Source organism: Puntigrus tetrazona, chromosome 9 (genome assembly GCF_018831695.1).
Source record: "Puntigrus tetrazona isolate hp1 chromosome 9, ASM1883169v1, whole genome shotgun sequence".
Lineage (NCBI taxonomy): Eukaryota > Metazoa > Chordata > Actinopteri > Cypriniformes > Cyprinidae > Puntigrus > Puntigrus tetrazona.
In genome coordinates this window covers 8,918,338-8,937,024 of record NC_056707.1, presented here as the reverse complement: position 1 = coordinate 8,937,024, position 18,687 = coordinate 8,918,338, and the positions used below count along the sequence as shown (strand labels likewise).

The 18,687-nt window shown below is 38.6% G+C and overlaps 1 protein-coding gene across 1 annotated transcript; it reads left to right on the top strand.

Moving 5' to 3' along the window:
• The first annotated feature begins 2,693 nt into the window (after positions 1–2,693).
• On the top strand, positions 2,694–17,162 carry wnt10a (wingless-type MMTV integration site family, member 10a). Its single transcript, XM_043248344.1, is given in 5 exon segments — positions 2,694–2,928; positions 2,930–3,094; positions 3,865–4,127; positions 7,107–7,480; positions 16,172–17,162. Coding segments are annotated over 5 exon segments (1,344 nt in total). The 5' UTR covers positions 2,694–2,854; the 3' UTR covers positions 16,640–17,162.
• The last annotated feature ends 1,525 nt before the right edge of the window (positions 17,163–18,687 follow it).

The following is an 18,687-nucleotide window of genomic DNA, read 5'->3' as shown; positions in this document are numbered from 1 at the left end:
TCTCTTAAACAGCACAAGACACTCTTTGTTTGGGTTGCTAAGACAGTCAATAACAAAACTTCTCTAATCCCCCAAATGTTTTGCTCCGACACAATGAACATTTAATTGATTGCAACCATTCCACATATCAACAAGCAGATCAGAGGGCAACGGTCCTTGGGAGCTGCGCACGCTGCGCCGTACCGCACGGTGCTTATTTTCCTCCATCCTTTGAGCGTCCTCACATTCTGTGTCTCAGGAGCCAATACCTACACCATTAGGCCAATCAAAAAGTCCTTTTCCCATCATGCACTAATGGCTTAACGACAGAAAAGAGACAAATAGTCCTGTGGGAAAAACCAAAGCTTAGCACTCATCTTTATTCTCCCCTGAAAAAAAGGAAAGGTTTCCCCCTGCAAGAACTCATTTCTCCACAGATGTGTCATTGCTCCACAGCAGGGGGTTGAACTTTCTAATTCTTTTAAAAACCTTCTTTAGTTCGACGTCCTGCGGGAGCCCCAGTAATTGCGGCGTTGATCTTTTTACCCTCTGTTCTGTTTCTCCTGTAGCTTCACATCTTTTGCTCGCTCATGAAAGGAGGAAATGCTTATTAAAGGAACACTAGGAAATGTTTCGCCTTCTTGAAATGAGCGCAGCCGAAAAAATACGGTATAGTTTTTCTTACGCTTTCTTACGAAGGGATAAGTTAAATATCTAAGATACTTTTTTTTGTCATTTTTGTGCCATTTTAGTGCCTCTGTGTTCTCAGTCTACACTGAATCAGCCGCGAAGACTTTCTTGGAGAACTTCTGAAACCTAACAGACTGTGAATAATTCAAATGTCTCTTGTGGGACCATTTGGACAAGGACAAGAGCTATTACCATCTACAATGCCGTTTCGCCAAGGAAAAGTGCACGCAACTCGCAGCATACCTCTTTATCGTGGGAAATTCCAATTCAGCATTATCTTTTGCCTTGGGGCTCTTCTGGTAATCACTACAATCAATGAACAAAACTGTTTTTTGCTCATATGAGTCATTACATCACAAGACAGAAATCATTATGCGATTAATCAATGTAAAATTACTGTAATGATTTTGCCTTTTACTAAATGACATCTTTCTCAGGCATTTAACTCATGATCAGAAGATGTGTTGTTCAGCCGTGGATAAATGTCATTACTAAATTATCTTAATGCTTTACAATTAAATAGATCAGAGAGAAAGGGGTTCCCCAGTTGACACTAGGACACAATTAAAATCAGCATGTGTTAAATTCTTGACCGCAGATCTCTTGGCAAGAATCCACAGCAGATGGAAGCAGGATTTTGTTTTTCTGAACGTTGCGACATCTTACTGGTAACCCTTCGAGTGGGAATGTGTCCGTCGTAATGTTTTTAACTTGTCATGAACTAGCAATAAAACCTAAGCTGTGATGGTGCCTAATTGAAGACAGAGATCATTATCAATTCATTCGGAGTCAGCGGGGGCCGTTCACCCCCGCTCCAGACTGAAGTTTTAAACCGTATCGACTCCCTCCTTGTGACTTCACTATGACTAAAACCTCTGCCACATTGAAGTAACGTTTTGCGGTTCGCTTTATTGATACCGCTATGCACACACTCTTCATTTAAGTCTCGAAATGAAGAATTACAAAGGAGCATATGGATTTCAAACATTACAAAAGCCGCGGGAAGGTTTCAGCTTTAATGGGCTTTTGGCTCTTTTCTCAGCATGTAAGATGTGGCTGTATTCCGCATTTGTCATGGGTTTACTATAAACCTGGCATCCATAATTGTGTTTCCAGGTAACATAAACACCAAGAAAAAGTCTTACAGGGTTTGAAGAAATTAGACAAACATATTAAAAGACTTTTTTTTTTTTTTTTTGTGAAATCACTGTATGACAATATACGTTTAGAAAACTATATCATTTTTTCATTATGTTATAGAAAGGAATAAAAGATACAGTTCCCTAAACACGTGTTGACCTTTTGTGACAACATGCCCCAATAGTGACGTGTGGGAAAGGTTAAATTTAAACAGTTCAAGCGGGCTGACGGCAAGATGAAATGAAAAGGTAACACATACAAATTTAAAGTGAATAACATTTAAAGAGACAACTTTCTTCAACTGGACGAATATGAAAAATTCCCTTATTAAGCCAGTCTGACCATTGTTTACAAGAGTAAATTGTATTATTAAATATTACAAAATAATATTAAATTGTATTTATTAATTTTCATATAAGAGGGATTCGTAATTTTTTTTAATTTTATCAAAACCACAGCTACCGAAAAACATTTATTTAAAAAAAAAAAAAAAAAAAAAAAAAAAAACTTTTTTTATTTAAAATGCTTTAATACAGACGTGAGCTTATCTGATATGTTTATCTCTGTCTTTGTGTCCTGTCGTGTGTCTCAGGCAAATCCCTCAACGATCATTGTCATCCGTTTTCATAGCGTGAAAGCGCCTCGTTGCACCGCGTCGCTCCCTATCCGTGCCCGAACGATCCCTCGCATCCCCAATAAGTCGTAACTTCCCTGTTTATCCGTTCAATCGGGATACGTCTAATGAGGCACTTGTCCCGTACGGCAGTGTGTGTGTGTGTGTGTGTGTGTGTGTGTGTGTGTGAGTGTGTGCGCTGACGTAGAGGTGGGCTGGCAGAGAGTTAAGTGTAGTCTGAGTGCCATCAAGATAAGGCAAACATCAGAAGTCCTGAAGACAGCAGATAGCTCTGTCTGAGTACTGATGTGTACACGAGTGTCAGATGATATCTCGGCGGATCCTCTCAGCGTCGGCTCGCGTTTTCATTCATTCCGAAAGCTCAAACTGATAGCTCCGGCAGGGAAAAAAAGTTGTGAAGCGGTTTCATGAATGAGGTATCACGACATCGCGTGGCACTCTCCAGCATCATTTCATTTTTGGTCAGATTCGGGCGATCTGGAGGCTGATCGCTGGAAAGCTGCGCGTGTGTTGGACGGATCTTCTCCTCAGACGGGAGAGTTGTTGTGAAAGAGTTTTGCCGAAGAGCACCAGCAGCAGCAGCAGCAGCATGGATTACTTTTTATTTCGACTCTTCTGCTCTTTGGCTTTGGCGTCGCTTCTGGTTCAAAGGTAAGAACTTGCTCACGTCTAAACGGTTGCATTCGTTTTTTTCTGCACGTGAATGTTTATCTGCCGAGCTGGCGTGATATTGTTACGCGCTCCCTAAAACTTTCAAGAACAACTGAATTTGTTTTTAATATTATGTGTAGCAAGTGTTGCTTTTACTTTGAGAAAAGTGTGAAAAGGGAAGATTTGTTTTAAGTCTGTTTGTAAAGTATTTGTAAGTTGCATAAAGTTATAAAGTGGGTTGTATGAACTTTACGTATATATGTTTATATCGGTAATTTTGATAGGAAATAATGGCTTTACCAGAGCTAATGATAATTGTTTGCAGAAAGTTATTATATTGTACTGACAGTCTGCAGTGTACTAGATAGTTTATACACTGTAGTTGCTCATATATAGTTTCGCATAACTTTTCTTGCATGCACTGTTATAGAAGGAGCTTTGCATCTGCTATTTGTCAAGTAAACTCTTTTGTAAATTGTCTCAAATCAGCCCCATTTGGTGCCACATTTTCTGCATGTATACGGTATCCATTTACAGCACATGGTGTATTTTGTAACAGTCCTTAGCATTAGGCTTCTCAGTGGTACTTTTTTTCCCTTTAATATGTGCTGCAGCATTGATCTATTAATAAAGGATCTTTGTGCATTCTAAGCACTTAACAATGCAAAAGAACACAGGTCATTTATTATTTATCACCTCTTTATTTACTGTGTTTCGTTTTTTGCGCAGATGTATTTGAATACGTGATAAGGTTTCATTCTCTCTTCTAGGGCAGACTCAAATGAGATTCTGGGACTAAAGATCCCCTTTGACCCCATTCTCAATGCCAACACGGTGTGTTTAACCCTGCCCGGCCTGACAAAGAAACAGCTGGATGTATGTATGAGACATCCAGATGTGACAGCCTCTGCCATACAAGGCATCCAGATCGCCATCCACGAGTGCCAGCATCAGTTCAGAGGTCACCGCTGGAACTGCTCGAGCCTGGAGACCAGGAACAAGATCCCCTATGAGAGTATTGTCTTCAGCAGGGGTAAGCAACGAAATCAACTACAATGAACAAAATAGCAACTTTTTTTTAGTTTGAAAAAGTCTGGTTTAGTTAGGCGCTTTTCAATTTGATATACGTCCTTCGTTAACATACCGAACTACGCCTGAATTATTTGGCTAGCTGGAAACTGATTCATATTGGGTAAATAAATCCTTGAAGTCTGTGTGTTGCAGACGCACATACATGTTTGATAGTGGGAAAGCTTTATCAGCCATAGGCATATATCACTTAAAGAGTGGATGTAAATATCCTTCAAGAGGGCTTCCCTGGCCAGCTAATGCATTTTGCTCTGTGCCAGTGCAAGTGCTGTGAATTTGCTTTCAGCATTTTCCCAACCCTAAGTGGCAAAAGCATAAACCTGTTTAGTTAGTTTCTGTAACCCAAAGTGACAGTTTCCTTCAATCTTTAATTCATTTTCCCACTTCCTCCACCATCAGCGCAGCCGGGCGTGCCTCTCACTTTAAATTATTTGTTAGATTGATTTGTTCCAGGTCTTTCATTGGCTCGGAAGGAAATCTGAAACAGCATTTCCATGTCCGTGTCTTCTGGCTGCGCCTAAGTGCCGTTTGCCCCCCATAGAATCATGAGAGGATTGCACTGAAAAAAAAAAAAAAAAAAAAACCCAGCAGCACCGGCTGGTGTCGTGTCTGCGCGCTCGTGTGTGTGTGTGTGTGTGTGTGTACTTCAGCATGCAGGTCTCCTCTGCGTGAGTGTGTATGTCACCGTGGGTGGGTGGGTTAATGGGTGTGAGTTCCTGTGTGTTTTGAAATGATCAATTGAACATCATTCAGCTATCTCAGATCTTTGCTCCGTGGCCCAAGGGCAGCTCTGCCATCGGCAAGCATTTTGGGAAAACACACTGAATTCCAGACACTGACTGCTTCACACCTGATTTCAGTTTTAAAGGCTCGTTAGTCATTTGTAATCGCCAGAGATGGACAAAACAGGACACAGAGGTGAGGTGAGGCTGCTTTCGCGGGCCAAATAAGACAAGCCCCAATCTGCATTAAACACACTTTTTAAGTGGTACACACGGGGTCATGGCCAGTTTAAAACTTGTTCAAACTTGGAAATTTCAGTTTCTCTTGAATAATCATTTACAATAAACTAACTTTAGTGGTCACGCCAGTGCATATGAATGAAGACAGTCAGTCATGCAGAAGTAATAAGCTCTTTTATTTTTGTAGTTTCTTTCAGATCTTTGACATTAACCAGACATGGCTTTTTGTCCTCTTAAAGATGTAGGAACTAAATTTGATGATTTAAACAGCAGAAATTTTATGATAGATGCAAAATCATTATACATTGTCAATACATGATATTATAATTCAAATTCCCCATGTTCATTTTTATTATTATTTAAAAGACAAAATAAAAAATAGCCTTTCAGTTTCTCACGTTAAAATATTTTTTCAATATACTGTATATGTTTATGCAAATAAAAGTTTATTTTGGATGCGATTAATCACAACTAATAGTTTGACAGCACTAATTTACATATATTTGCATAATTTTCTTTCAGATCTTAGCTATTTATCAGACTGATCTATACATATATACAAATACACTAAGTCAAAAGTTTGTGATCTTTTTATATATTTTTAAAATGTTTTTTTTTATGTTCATTAAAGGAAAGAATTAAAAAAATATTGTGAATTATTGTGACAGAAAAAATTTGTGAAATATTAATGTGATATAAAATAACATTTTTCTATTTCAATTACTTTTTTTATAATCTCAAATGAATAAAACATTAAAAAGTAGAGTGCTTATTTTAAATATCATTTTTGTTAACAATATACACTACCATTCATTTTTTTATTTGAAAGAATCAGAAAATCCTGAAACAATTTTAGCTTCCAAAAAATATTTGCCATAAATACTTTGCCAACATTAAAAATATAAACCTATTATTTTAAATTGTAAAAATATATTATATTATATTTCTTCTGTATTTTTATAAACATAACATAAAAAAATACATAACATAAAAACATTTGTAAAAAATATTACAAATCAAATTGCTTACAAACTTTTGACTGTTAGTATGTGTATATATAGTTATATATATAGGTTTTTTTTTGTTTTTTTTTTATGAAGCAGGAATTTTATATGTGTACTTAAGTGGGTCTTTTTCATGCTGAAGAAGTGCCCTTTGATTTTAGCAGGCAGAAGGAACTATAAACTATTTAGCCTTTATAGGCTCTTTCATGTTCCTGAGCATGGCCTTCTTTAATTCCCCATCTGTCCCTCAAAGTGATTCAGGAGAGTCTGCTTTTATGAGACCTCCGTTTATTATTGTTTGAGACCATTAGTTTTCAACAAGCCTTTAGCACATGCAGGCACCTTCTTCACTCTGGAAACCCTGGAGAGGAAAAAAAAAACACTGTAATTAAATATTCTTATACAAGAACAACAACATAACTTGCTACTGCTACATGTGGCTCTCATGTGTTCCAACGTATTTGCTGAGGAATTTCTTAAATCTTGTCAGAAAGCCTTAAAGTCTGCCGCACTTCAGGTCCAATAAAGAGCGCAGCGGATGAGAGCTGAAATCCAGATGAGAGGCATGTGATTAGCGCAGATCAAACAGCCGCTAACGGTAGCCAGGTTAATTGCAGCCACGTTTTTGAGCTCAGTGCAGAGCCTGTGCACAGACGAGCATGTCTGTGCCTAGCCACGCTAACCGGAGCCCTCCACACCTTCTCCATTGTTCCCGCATGTGCATGCTTTGGATGCTTAAGCTTTAGCTTTGTCCTGTGAGGTCTTTCTATTGCTTGTTGTGCGAAGGAATATACTGGTACTGCTGTCAAACATCAGGGCCAGTGCGGTTTCTCCTCGAATGCGATAGCTATCTTCTCCAAAGCACAGCGAGAACAGTTACAGGGCAAAGCGGAGAGCTTATGGACGACGTCTGAGCGAGGCTTGCCTGAATAATCCCTTGCATTGTCTCTTTGGCAGGTTTCAGAGAAAGCGCGTTTGCATATGCCATCGCAGCGGCCGGAGTGGTGCATGCCGTGTCCAACGCCTGCGCCATGGGCAAGCTGAAGGCCTGCGGCTGTGATGAGAAGCGCCGCGGGGATGAGGAGGCGTTCAGGATCAAACTCAACCGTCTCCAGCTGGAGGCCATCAACCGGGGGAAAGGCATGGTGCACGGCGTGATGGAACACTTTCCCGCCGACGCTCTCGGCCCCCAGGACTCCTGGGAATGGGGCGGCTGCAGTCCCAACGTGGAGTTTGGGGAGCGCTTCTCCAAGGACTTCCTGGACTCCCGTGAGACATACAGAGACATTCACTCCAGGATGAGACTTCACAACAACAGAGTTGGCAGGCAGGTGAGAGACGGCGTTATGTTGGCTGTGTGTGTGATGTGTGACACTAAGCCTGAATGAATCAGCAGTGTTGGATTGCATTTCCAAAGAGTGCAAAGGGATCATCTTACGCTCCCTTTTAAGGTGCATTAAAACCCGGTGTTCAAAGATGAGCGCTTCTTTTCTACTGAGATACTATAACCGTGTCACATGTACTATAGGAGACAATAGCGGTTGAGTTCCTCCTTTTGATGTACCTAGAAGCTACAGATTTCCTCCGAGCGGTGGTTAAACATGAAGGGACGCTCATGTTGCAGCTGTGCTCTTGAAAGGTTCATCCCTGTCCGTTTTGCCAAGCGTAACATTTTTGTTTGTGCGTTCCCTGAGTCGTGCGATCGTTGGTTTTTCCAAAGCGAGGCCCTGGCATTGCGAGAGGTTTGTTGAACTTTTTGCCTGGGCTCCTGCCTGCGTGTAAACGTACGAGCCGGTGCCCCGTCTATGCTCAATTAGGTGCTCTCATGAATCTTTTCCGATCTCCACGCACCCCCCAGAACCACCTACCAACAGCAAAACAATTAAATGAGCAATAACTCCACTCGAGCAAAAGCAAACATGCGCTTCTCTGAAATGTGTTATCTTTGGATTTGGGAATGTTTAAAAGGCATTTAAGCTTTATCAAAATATGCCTTCCCTGGTGTTGCCTTTGATCAGTGAGTCCCTCCTGGTGGCAATGTGTGATGTAAGGGATCGAGGTGTTGTCTCTTTGAGTTGTTGTACTAATTAGATAATCAGAGGCAGATTAGCGGCACTGTCGAGCAGTTAAGTTAAATGCACTGAGATGACTAACAGGTCATGGATAAGGTAAAAAAAAAACCCTGATGGATCTTACTCATATTACTTCTGTTTCATAAACACAACAAATGGGCACGGCTGTAGTAAAAAATGACATACATTTTACTCATGCAGTTTGTTGTACAGGTCATCAGAGGTCATCAGAAATATGAAAAAACATATTTTTGTTCATTTGTTTATCAACCAAAAATGTTAAATCAAAACTGATGTTTGCTTTACATTCTTAACTCATTGATAACACTATGGATATTTTCCCAACTTCATGAGGAGCTGTCTTTCCATCGGATCTGAGGGAGTTTTTTTTAAGTTATCGAAGCACTTGTGTGTTTCTTTTTTCACTTGTTGGTCACTCTGCAGTCGAAGTCACCAGTCAGTCAAATCAAATCCATCAATCACTTTTATTTATATAGTGATTTTAACAATACAGATTGTGTCAAAAGCACTGAACAGTATTAAATAGGTACACAGAGTGATAGTAATGTATGATGACGAGATTAAACACTTAATTTTCTCTAAAATGCAGAGATGCTATATAATTGCTAGAAATTCCCCAACTAAGCAAGCCAGAAGCGGCAAGGCACCAATCTTAAAGCATGTTTACTTTTGTAAAGAAGATCAGATATATTTACATAATATATAACTTTTTTTTTTTTTACAAAATCATTTCCAAACATAAACATGCTGTATATATCATAATTGCATTAACTTTTAAATGGTTCTTATGTATATCCTTTTTTTATGATCAGTTGTTACACAATTGTTCTTCTTAAATTATTTAAGAGAGCTGGAAAGAGTATCCTAACCTGGTTAGGTGTTGCAAAATGATTGCATTATGCAGACAGAGGCAGATACCATGCAATAATAAGTTGAAATTTGTTTTATTATGTATAATTTATTATTCTGGTATGACAGTAATTACTAAGCATTTGGGGGGAAACTGCAACAACTAACAGAGGTGGTGAAAAAGTGGACATGTGGACATCTTGGGTTTTGCAATTTTTCCACTGCCTCTGTTAGTTATTTCATTGTTGCACTGAAACTGATTTGGCGAGACAGTTTGCTTGTGCTGTTCAATATTATTTTACTGTAAATGTTTATCCCCTGAATATCCCATTATGCATAACTTAATTTTTACTGATTTATTCTTGTGTAAATATATATAAATATCTTAAATTCATCTCATATGAGTGTCTCCATTTTGCAAAATAGCACAGTCTAACAGCAAAGCGGGCTACAGTTAAACTTCAAATATGAGAGTGTGCATGTGTGTCAAACATGTGTAGCAAACAAAGTTTTTGACTTCTTTTTTTAGACATAAGTCCATAAGATCATGAAAGTGAATTAAATCAAATTAAATCAAATAAATCTTGCAAGCCCGCCATTGACTTATTTGGTGGTTCAGGGCAGACATTTTGGTTTGACATTGCTGTTGGAGAAACTTCACAACACTGTCATCTCAGTCAGTACTTACTATAGGAATTAGACAGTATTTTCTGAAACTTATTTTCAACTTTATTATATAAAGCTCTTCGTTCCTGCTGTTATGTTAGAACTTAAGTGTTTGTACTGTTTCTACTCTTATAAACCACCAGTTCTTGTAATCCTGAGGTAACATTTTTAAATTGGCAGGCATTTTTACACACAGAAACTTCAGTCGCATTCAAAAGATACATTTTTACCAGTTGTTGCATTCCCTGGGAATCAAAGCAGTGACCTTGGCATTGATATTGCAATGCTCTACTGAATGAGCACTATTTTAAGAGTTTTCCTATAGCCTGTAACTTGTACAGCTTCAATATTAGCAATTTGAACTGCTTTTGGTGTGGCTGCTCCTCACACAATGACAGCTCATCAGCTGTGCATTCTAGACGTGGGAGGTAAGATATCATCATGGATTAATCTGTTGTCACTCTTTATCAGGAAGGTACAGCGCTGAAGTGTAAATGACCATGATAAGCTCAGATGGGCTTCACTGGCAGGTTCACACAGACAGAGTAGCAGATTGTTCATTGTTTGCTGCTTCCTCTTCTATAATTTGTCTCTGTATCATTCCATCAGTTTTTCGGTTCCCTTGATTATTCAGACAAAACATGGTCAGTTCCAAATAAAGTAACAGATATTAGCTACGTTTGCCATATTCTACTGATACTCATGCACAGTTCTGTCTCACGCTATAAGCTTAGACACATCATTCTACAAACTGTACATTTGGTATATTTCTAAAATCTTCATTATTGATAAATTATATCACAGTTTTGTGATTCATTCTGATTATTATAATGATCCTTGTGGATTTTACTGGCATTACTGGCACCCATTGGACATCAGAGATGACACTTAAAAGGATCTTTATTGTTATCGGTTTATAAACTGATTAATTGTTATTTATATTGGATGATCTATAAAGGATGCTGGAAGTTCAGGATTTTTGCCTGAGAAGCTCAATTACGAGGTGTGGCGTTTGATCAAGCTGCCAGCGAGGGTGTGATGTACAGAGAGAGACGCCATTGTTCAAGAATATTTCTTCTGCTTCTGCCAGTAAGCCTATTTGGCATCCGAACCTGATTGTCAGAAAAAAAATAGACAAGAAACTTTGCTGCTACTGAAATATGTTACTGTTGGCAGGCTTTGTCGAGTCAGTGACAGCAGGATGAGAAAGGAAAAATGGCAAAATCCCTTATCTTCCATCTTTAATTCAACTCATCTTCTCAAAATTCATAATATATTTATGTTTTTCTCTGCCTTTGCCATTGACTTTGGCAACTGGGTCCCATCATTTTGGCAGATGGCTGATGTGACATAGGGGTCCCGAGTCTGACCGGATAGGACGGGACAAGCTCTGTAACTTTTTTATTTGCAAGGTTTGCGGCCCAATATTCCCTCACCTCCCCACCTCCCTTCCCGGGAAAGGTAGTCGCTTGTCGAGGAATTTAGTGACTTTACTGGGATGTACATGTCGCCTCATGCCCACCCTCTGGTTCTCACGACGTTCAGTCTTGTTAAAAGCTCTAATTAGTGGCTGCTGGCTATTTGGAAACAGATGTTTAAAGCCAGCAAAAGATTTTAGACATCAAACAGAGCGGGAAGTAGAAAGACATTCGCCCTTCCTTCCCCAAATACAACTTTTAAACAGTCTGTCACTGGCCAGGGCGACACAGAGGGAAAAATGGAAACTGCATGAAGAGAATCGATTTAATTGTATTGTTTTAGTATTTGCCATTCACTGCCTCTGGCACTATCATATGGACCGGCAGCGCAAAAAGAACAGGGCATGTTTTTATGTTTTCAGTAGTTGCCGATTACATGGCAACGTCTAGTGGGGTTGTAAATTATTTTTTGCATGTTTTCATTGGAGCTCCTTCCACTCAATGAAGACCGGTTGGAAAGCCAGGCGGCTTTTCTACTTTTAGAGCGAAGCAAGCAAAGGGCAGGAGACGGTCCTGAAACACAGTTCATAAGAACAATGTTTTGACCTAAAAGTATTAGTGACATTTCCTCTACATTTCTTTGCTGTATATGCCACGTATGATTTAAATGTAAACATGTTTAATTGACCAACTACATCACAGCCTGGTCACGCATCTGTCCGAGACTTTAATGAAGACGTGTGTTGGGACATTGAGGTTTTGGTGGAACGCCTCCTCTGAAACATCAAAAGAACCGAGCAATACTCATTCAGCAATTCATCAAGAGCCATTAGATGGAAGATCATGTTGTCAGGCACCCTGTCATCATTTTGTCCTAGATCTTAAGTGGTTCTGCTTATACCTAGCGGTGTCTTACTGCGACTCCAAAGCCCTGACCAAGAAAGCACTCCACAAATGATTGTCTCTGTCTGTGGTGACAGACGCTAATATGTTCCTGCTTTTTGAACTGGCATACAAAGATTTTATATATTAATGTAAATGTAGTGCAGTGATAAAGACATCATGAATTGTTCAAGAAATGGCATTGAATGGCATTTTTTAAAGCCACGTGAAAGCAAGCTTTGTCACCCACTCAGGGGCGCTCGCTTTTACGCTCCTCTAAATTTCATACATAGATGCTTTTGTTTTCAGATCAACTTTATCTGGAATTGTTTTACAGTAAATTGAAGGAATATGAACAGTGCCATGTGGAATCTCTTTATCAAACAGAAAAACAGCCTTGGTGCCATATGACAATTCTGTGCTACATTCGAATAGCTGTGATGTATTTCCTCATTAGGATTTTCTACAGATAAGTTTTAAGTATATCACTGCGCTTATTTAAATGTGCATTTTTAGATGTGCATTTATTAATTAATTTATTAATTTTCTTTTTTCTAAACGCAGGAAACACATCATTACTGAATTATTTGTGTTCAGAAAAATGTGCGCACTTATAAATAAGACCAAGAAGGAGAGTTGAGCATGTTTTAAGAGGAATAAAAGACAAGAATTTACTTGATTTAACTTGCATTTGCTATGTACTTTATAAATATCTCAAATTATTAAAGAAACATGAACTGAATGAGTTATTTAAAAGCAATTTTTTTTCTAGAATAACAAGCACTGGTTTATTGTACGTAAAGAGAGAAGTTTGTGTTTCTGTTATACACTTTATTATGAAAGAATTAAATATATTTTTCATAAAAAGTAGTAATATTTCTTTCATTAAAATGCAATAACTTTCTCTACTTGTTAAATGACTTCTTAAAAGGCGGCATAACAGAGAAAAGTTATTTTCACCCGTAATTTCATAGCCTAACATTTTTCGCCCCTAAGGAATCCGGATGTACAAAATTAAGAATCACTCAGAAATGCAGTATATTAAGAAAGTTCAATGCAAATTCTGTTTCTGTTTAAGCTGTAATAGCTTGATTGACGAGTCCCAAATAATTGAATATAACTGTAAAAGTTGCTTAATTTAAAGTTTTTACATGTACTGTGAAGGAAAAAGCATCTGACTTGAGGCGACTTGTAACTGTTTTGCTGTATACTGCCTGTGGTCCAAATGTGCTACCAATGTGTTTTACTTGATCTCAGTCTGGTGCCAGTTTATGGGCTAGCCTGTCTCACTTTTTCTTCAATTAAAGTGGCCCAGATGTGGCTCTCAATTTGCTCTGCACCAATGAAATTACAGCACACTCTTCAAAACATCCACATCCACTGCATGTCGGAAAAGAAAATGTGCAAATTTATAGGCTCTAATATGTTTTGCTTGCAGATCCATTTATAGTGGCTTCTGCTGTGTTGATGTAGCTCTTGGAGCAGCATGTGTTGCTGTACACATCAAATGCTGATGAATAACTGCAACAATTCTTCCATTGCGAATCGGCCAAATACATGTCACACTGAACGATTTGCTCTCTTTAAGGCGGAAATATGCGTTTAAGGTTTGCTCTTCGCTGACACCCTCTTCAGAGTTCCAGAACATCCCCTCGATTGCAAGCGCGTTGCGATATAAATGTATGTTTCTCTGCACATAAAGCCCTGCATCGCTATAGAAACGTAAGGTATGTTGAATAAAGCAAATGTGTTAATAAAGCCTATTGTTTCACAAGTTTCATTCTGTGCCAGCAAGGCAGTGCAGAGGCTTGACAGGCTTTACTTTAAGGATTTTAATCTGTTCATGGCAGACGCACGAATGAACTGCACTTCCTGCACTTCATCTCTAGCTCCTCAGGCTAGACGGTCTGCCAGGCTTCAGTCAGACGCTCCACCTCTCCACACACCCGATAGATTATCCTGTTGTCACTTAAGCAGGGCGGCAGCTTCCAAGAGAGCACTTCCTGTCTCTTCCTCGCTTCCTCCGCTGCTGCCCTTAGGTGCCGGGTCCAGGCGGAGGAAAAAGAAGAGCAATCAGACCCTGCGATCTTCCATCCCAACCCTGTAGCTTCCTCAGAATGAGCCGCACATGGCAAGAGCAGGCAGGTCCACTTCCTAACTGCTGGAGGTGATACATTTAAATTCCCGGCAGGTTCTCAGCGCTCAAAGCGAAAGGATTTGAATATCCTTATTTGTCTGTCCCCGCATCGCATCGGCCCTCAGGGAACTGATTTGGCTTCCTTTTGAAAGGCTGCAGTCTTTCGAAACAGTGACCTTGAGATGATAAAAATGCTGGTGCTAAACAGGGTTAATCTTTGTTTACGCTTCACTAGGGGTTAATTTAATTGCCACTGAGGTGTTCGCCTCAGATGGAGCGAGATCAGCCTGAAATTCTGGTATATTGTCAAAACAGTTTTGTAGTACCTGATTTGCCATTGTGGGCGTATTGTTGTGATTGATCGTTGTTATCTTTGGCCTCAATAAGGGTGTGATATCTGTTTCATATCTGTCTCTCGACTCTTAGCCCATTCATATAAAACAGACCTGCTCCATTTGCATGCGCACCTATGGTGGCTTAGAGCCTGAAATAGAAACCACCGACATGCAAACCGTATAGCCTGAAGAATTCAGCATCTTCAGGGATGGGAGATGTCTGTTTTTGACAACTGCTGAAAGTGACCTGCGACTCGAGGTGAACGGCAACAGTTGTCAGAACATTGCATTTTAGCAGACTGCAGCCCTGGAGGATCGAAAAGTTGTTTTGAGTCATTTCAGAAACTGAAAAAATATGTCCTGGAGTGTGACGCCACAGCATAGGAGGGGGCAAACTGAAGAAAGAAAAACACCATGGCTGAACGACCTGAAATAGCGCAGCTCCATTTTGTACAGTGAAACCTAATCCGTTGAGTTTTGACAGACAAAACTTGACTTATCTCTAAAGATGTTCAAACTGTGTTTTGTCCCGCGGTGAGCACTAGGAAGCCTGAGACAGTGTGAAATGTGGGATTGCTAAGCCTTAATGTTTGTGCTTATGTTGTTGATATGGGTGGGTGCTGGGGCATCTGTCAGTAGTGAGGGTGGCCCCTCTTCCTCTTGGTAATTGGATCTAAAAGTTTATAGCTGGGGATGACAGATAAGTGCATTGTTGAGAGAATGGGAGGTCTGAACTTGTGAGCGGGCATCCTCATCTCCAACTCTGACATGTCATGTGGTGGAACTTATAACAACAGAGAAAGAAAGAAAATGCATGACTAATTCTAGACTGAATAAATCTTGTTCTTCATCTAGATATATTTATTAATTTATTGATTGTGTATTTCATGCATACTGTACAATGAATTAAATATTCCTCTTCTATGATGTGCATGTTTTTAATATATGATTTTTTTTTCCAAGTATAAAATGTCAGGCTGGTTCAACTGGTCAGATTTTATCATAAAAAGAGTTTTTTAAATGCAAAATTTGCCATAATATATGAACGGAAAAAAAAATCTGTAAGTAGGCACATCACAGCTCCAGAGATAGAAAAATATCTAATATGTTCTCAGCATCAATGTAAAAAAAATATTAATTAAAGTTCTTTAAAAAATGTTGTCAGCCAAATTAAAGTAATGCGGTCGAACCAACATGTAGAAACACGAGGAAAACAAGACCATACAGAAAACAGGAGCTTATGCATAGAAAGGAATCTTCTTAATGACTTTTAATGGCCTTAGTCAAAAGCTTAATGAGCTTTATGAATTTACACATAATATTTAAATATAAATATTTGCTTTTCTTTACCTATCATAGATGTAGTTTAAAGAGGGAAGGTATCAATGATTGAGAAATTATTTCTCACATATGTAACATATGAAACGTTGTCCATCAGCAGTTTCATTATGAAAAGCAAAGCAAAGATTTAAAAACTATATATAAAATCATCTTAATATTAATATCTATATCTTTTTCCATTCATCACAAATCAGTGGTTCAACTAATGAGGATTTTTCACTAATGCTTTGCAAGTTCTATGGTCCAGATGCTGTGGTTTCCAGATATTAACATCTTCCTCATCTGTTTTGCTTGTGTGCAGGTTGTGGTGGACCACATGAGGAGGAAATGCAAATGCCATGGCACATCAGGAAGCTGTCAGCTCAAGACCTGCTGGCAGGTGACTCCAGAATTCAGAACGGTGGGCTCGCTGCTGAAGGAACGCTTCAATATCGCCACGCTAATCAAAGCCCACAACAGAAACACGGGTCAGGTGGAGCACGCCCACCCGACACACCGACGGAGAGCCAACATCAACGATCTGGTCTACTTTGAGAAGTCCCCGGATTTCTGCGAGAGGGACCCGGGGTCGGACTCTGCCGGGACGCAGGGCCGAATCTGTAACAAGACCAGCCAGGGAATGGACAACTGTGAGAGCCTGTGCTGTGGCCGGGGCCACAACATCTTACAGCAGACTCGCAGTGAACGCTGCAATTGCAAGTTCCACTGGTGTTGTTATGTTGTGTGCGAAGAGTGCAGGATAACAGAGTGGGTCAGCGTCTGCAAATGAAATAAGCAATCCTCTATTAAATGTACAAAAACAGGAAAGACTGAGAAATCCCTCCCTTTTGCAATGGACTGCTGTTTCCGTGATTCGAATGGAAAGCACAAAAGCAGACTGAGATGAATTGAGTGCTACAGAAGTGTGCACATGTTTGCACACTGCATGGGTCCAAGCACAAGATTTCAGACTGATTTTGGACTTGCACTGCATATAATTTCAGAAAGTATTTTTAATTTAAATAAATTAAGAATATGGATATATTGTTGAGTATATTGCCAACAGAGCACTCATCGACACTATGTGGTGTTCATTTTATTTCAATTTTCAGAGAAATCAATGGCTCCTAGTCCTGTAATATAGCACCAAGCTGACACATGGGATTCCGGTACTTAAAGAAGAGAAATATATATATATATATATTTATAATTTATACACACACCCAGTAGTCAACATTTGAAATGGATCAAAACTTTAATTCAATTAAATTTGTCCAAAAACGTAAAACCAAAATGCGTTCTTGTCTTGAACCTTTTTTTATCCATTTCAAATGTTGACCACTGTGTGTATGTATATATATATATATATATATATATATATATATATATATATATATATATATATATATATATATATATATGGTTAGTACTATCATATAGTTTTGCACAGAGCCATTTATCAGAAGAGTTTACCAAATAAACTCTGAGTATAAAAACGGTATCATATACCAGTTAATATCAATTCTAAAAGGCCAGCCTGTCTTGTTTAAATTTCCAGTGATTGTATATATAACCACTTTAATGCTGGTAAAAGTGTAGACTGGTCTTCAAAGGCTTTTTAAACACAGTCAAATGAATGGATTGCAAGCTGTGGATCGGTTCTGGTGCACAGCTGAACGGACAACACTGTTACATGGATATGGACGTTTGTTATGGACTAATCTCATAAAAAATAGATCATAAAAAGGATCTGAGGAGACTAAATGCATGGAAGAAACTGGACTAAACCTCTACAGATGCTTGTGTGTGTGTTTTTCCCTGCAATCTGTTGGCTGTGCCTCTGTTCACTGTAACAGGAACATATTCACCAGAGCTTTTAATGTCAGTCAGTAGATATTTAGACAGATGTATAATCACATCCTGATCACCACACCCATAATGTGGTAGCTATAGGTCCCTTCGACTCACCAAAACTTTATATAAAAATAAAATATCTAAATTTCTGCCAGCTCATTGTTCAGGCGACTGTTCAGACGTAGCTATTCAACATTCAAAGTTGTTTTAGCATCTCTTCAGACAGCTTGAAGTCTTATATAATGTATTGCATAAAGTAGTAAAATATCGCTGTATATTTTATGAAAATAATTGTTCACGGCCAGTGAAAGAAACACCTGTAAGTAAAACATTACTTTGATCAATAATAATTATGCATACAATAAGCTTTTGTACACTTCTGTCCATCTGAAACATCTTTCTTAGTATCAAATGAAAATAAATCATAATTATAATCGATGCATTTTAAAGGGATCTCCAACCATTGTTTTCATATATTAATTTTAGCCTTTGTCCCATAATGAAAGAAGAAAAAAAAGCATTATTTTTGTTTGTTTTAATCTGCTAATTTTGTTCTGTTTTGCTTTTTTTGTTGTATTTATTTATTTGTGTGATGTTTTCATGTTATAATATATGCCAAAACATCCAAAATGCATTTGTACAAATATACTGAGTCAGTTGAATTTTGAGTTGTCAGAGCTGAGTTCTGGTTAATGTTTAATTTAGTTTGATTGTTTGCACATTTATGCCAATTATTCTGGAGAAAATGACTGACATGAAATACTGTGTGGGGTGTGCGCGATGACATGCATTCTTTATTTTAAATGTTATAATTTTTTTAAGTTATTTTATTTTGTGGATAACTTAATATTTGTAAAACAATAAAGAACTTAATTATAAATGAAGGTCGATGCTGGCATTTCTGCGTACTAGCTTTCACATTTCACCTGTTTTGCGTGTGCAGCAGGAAGAAAAATACACACACCAAATATCCTATTGTGCATG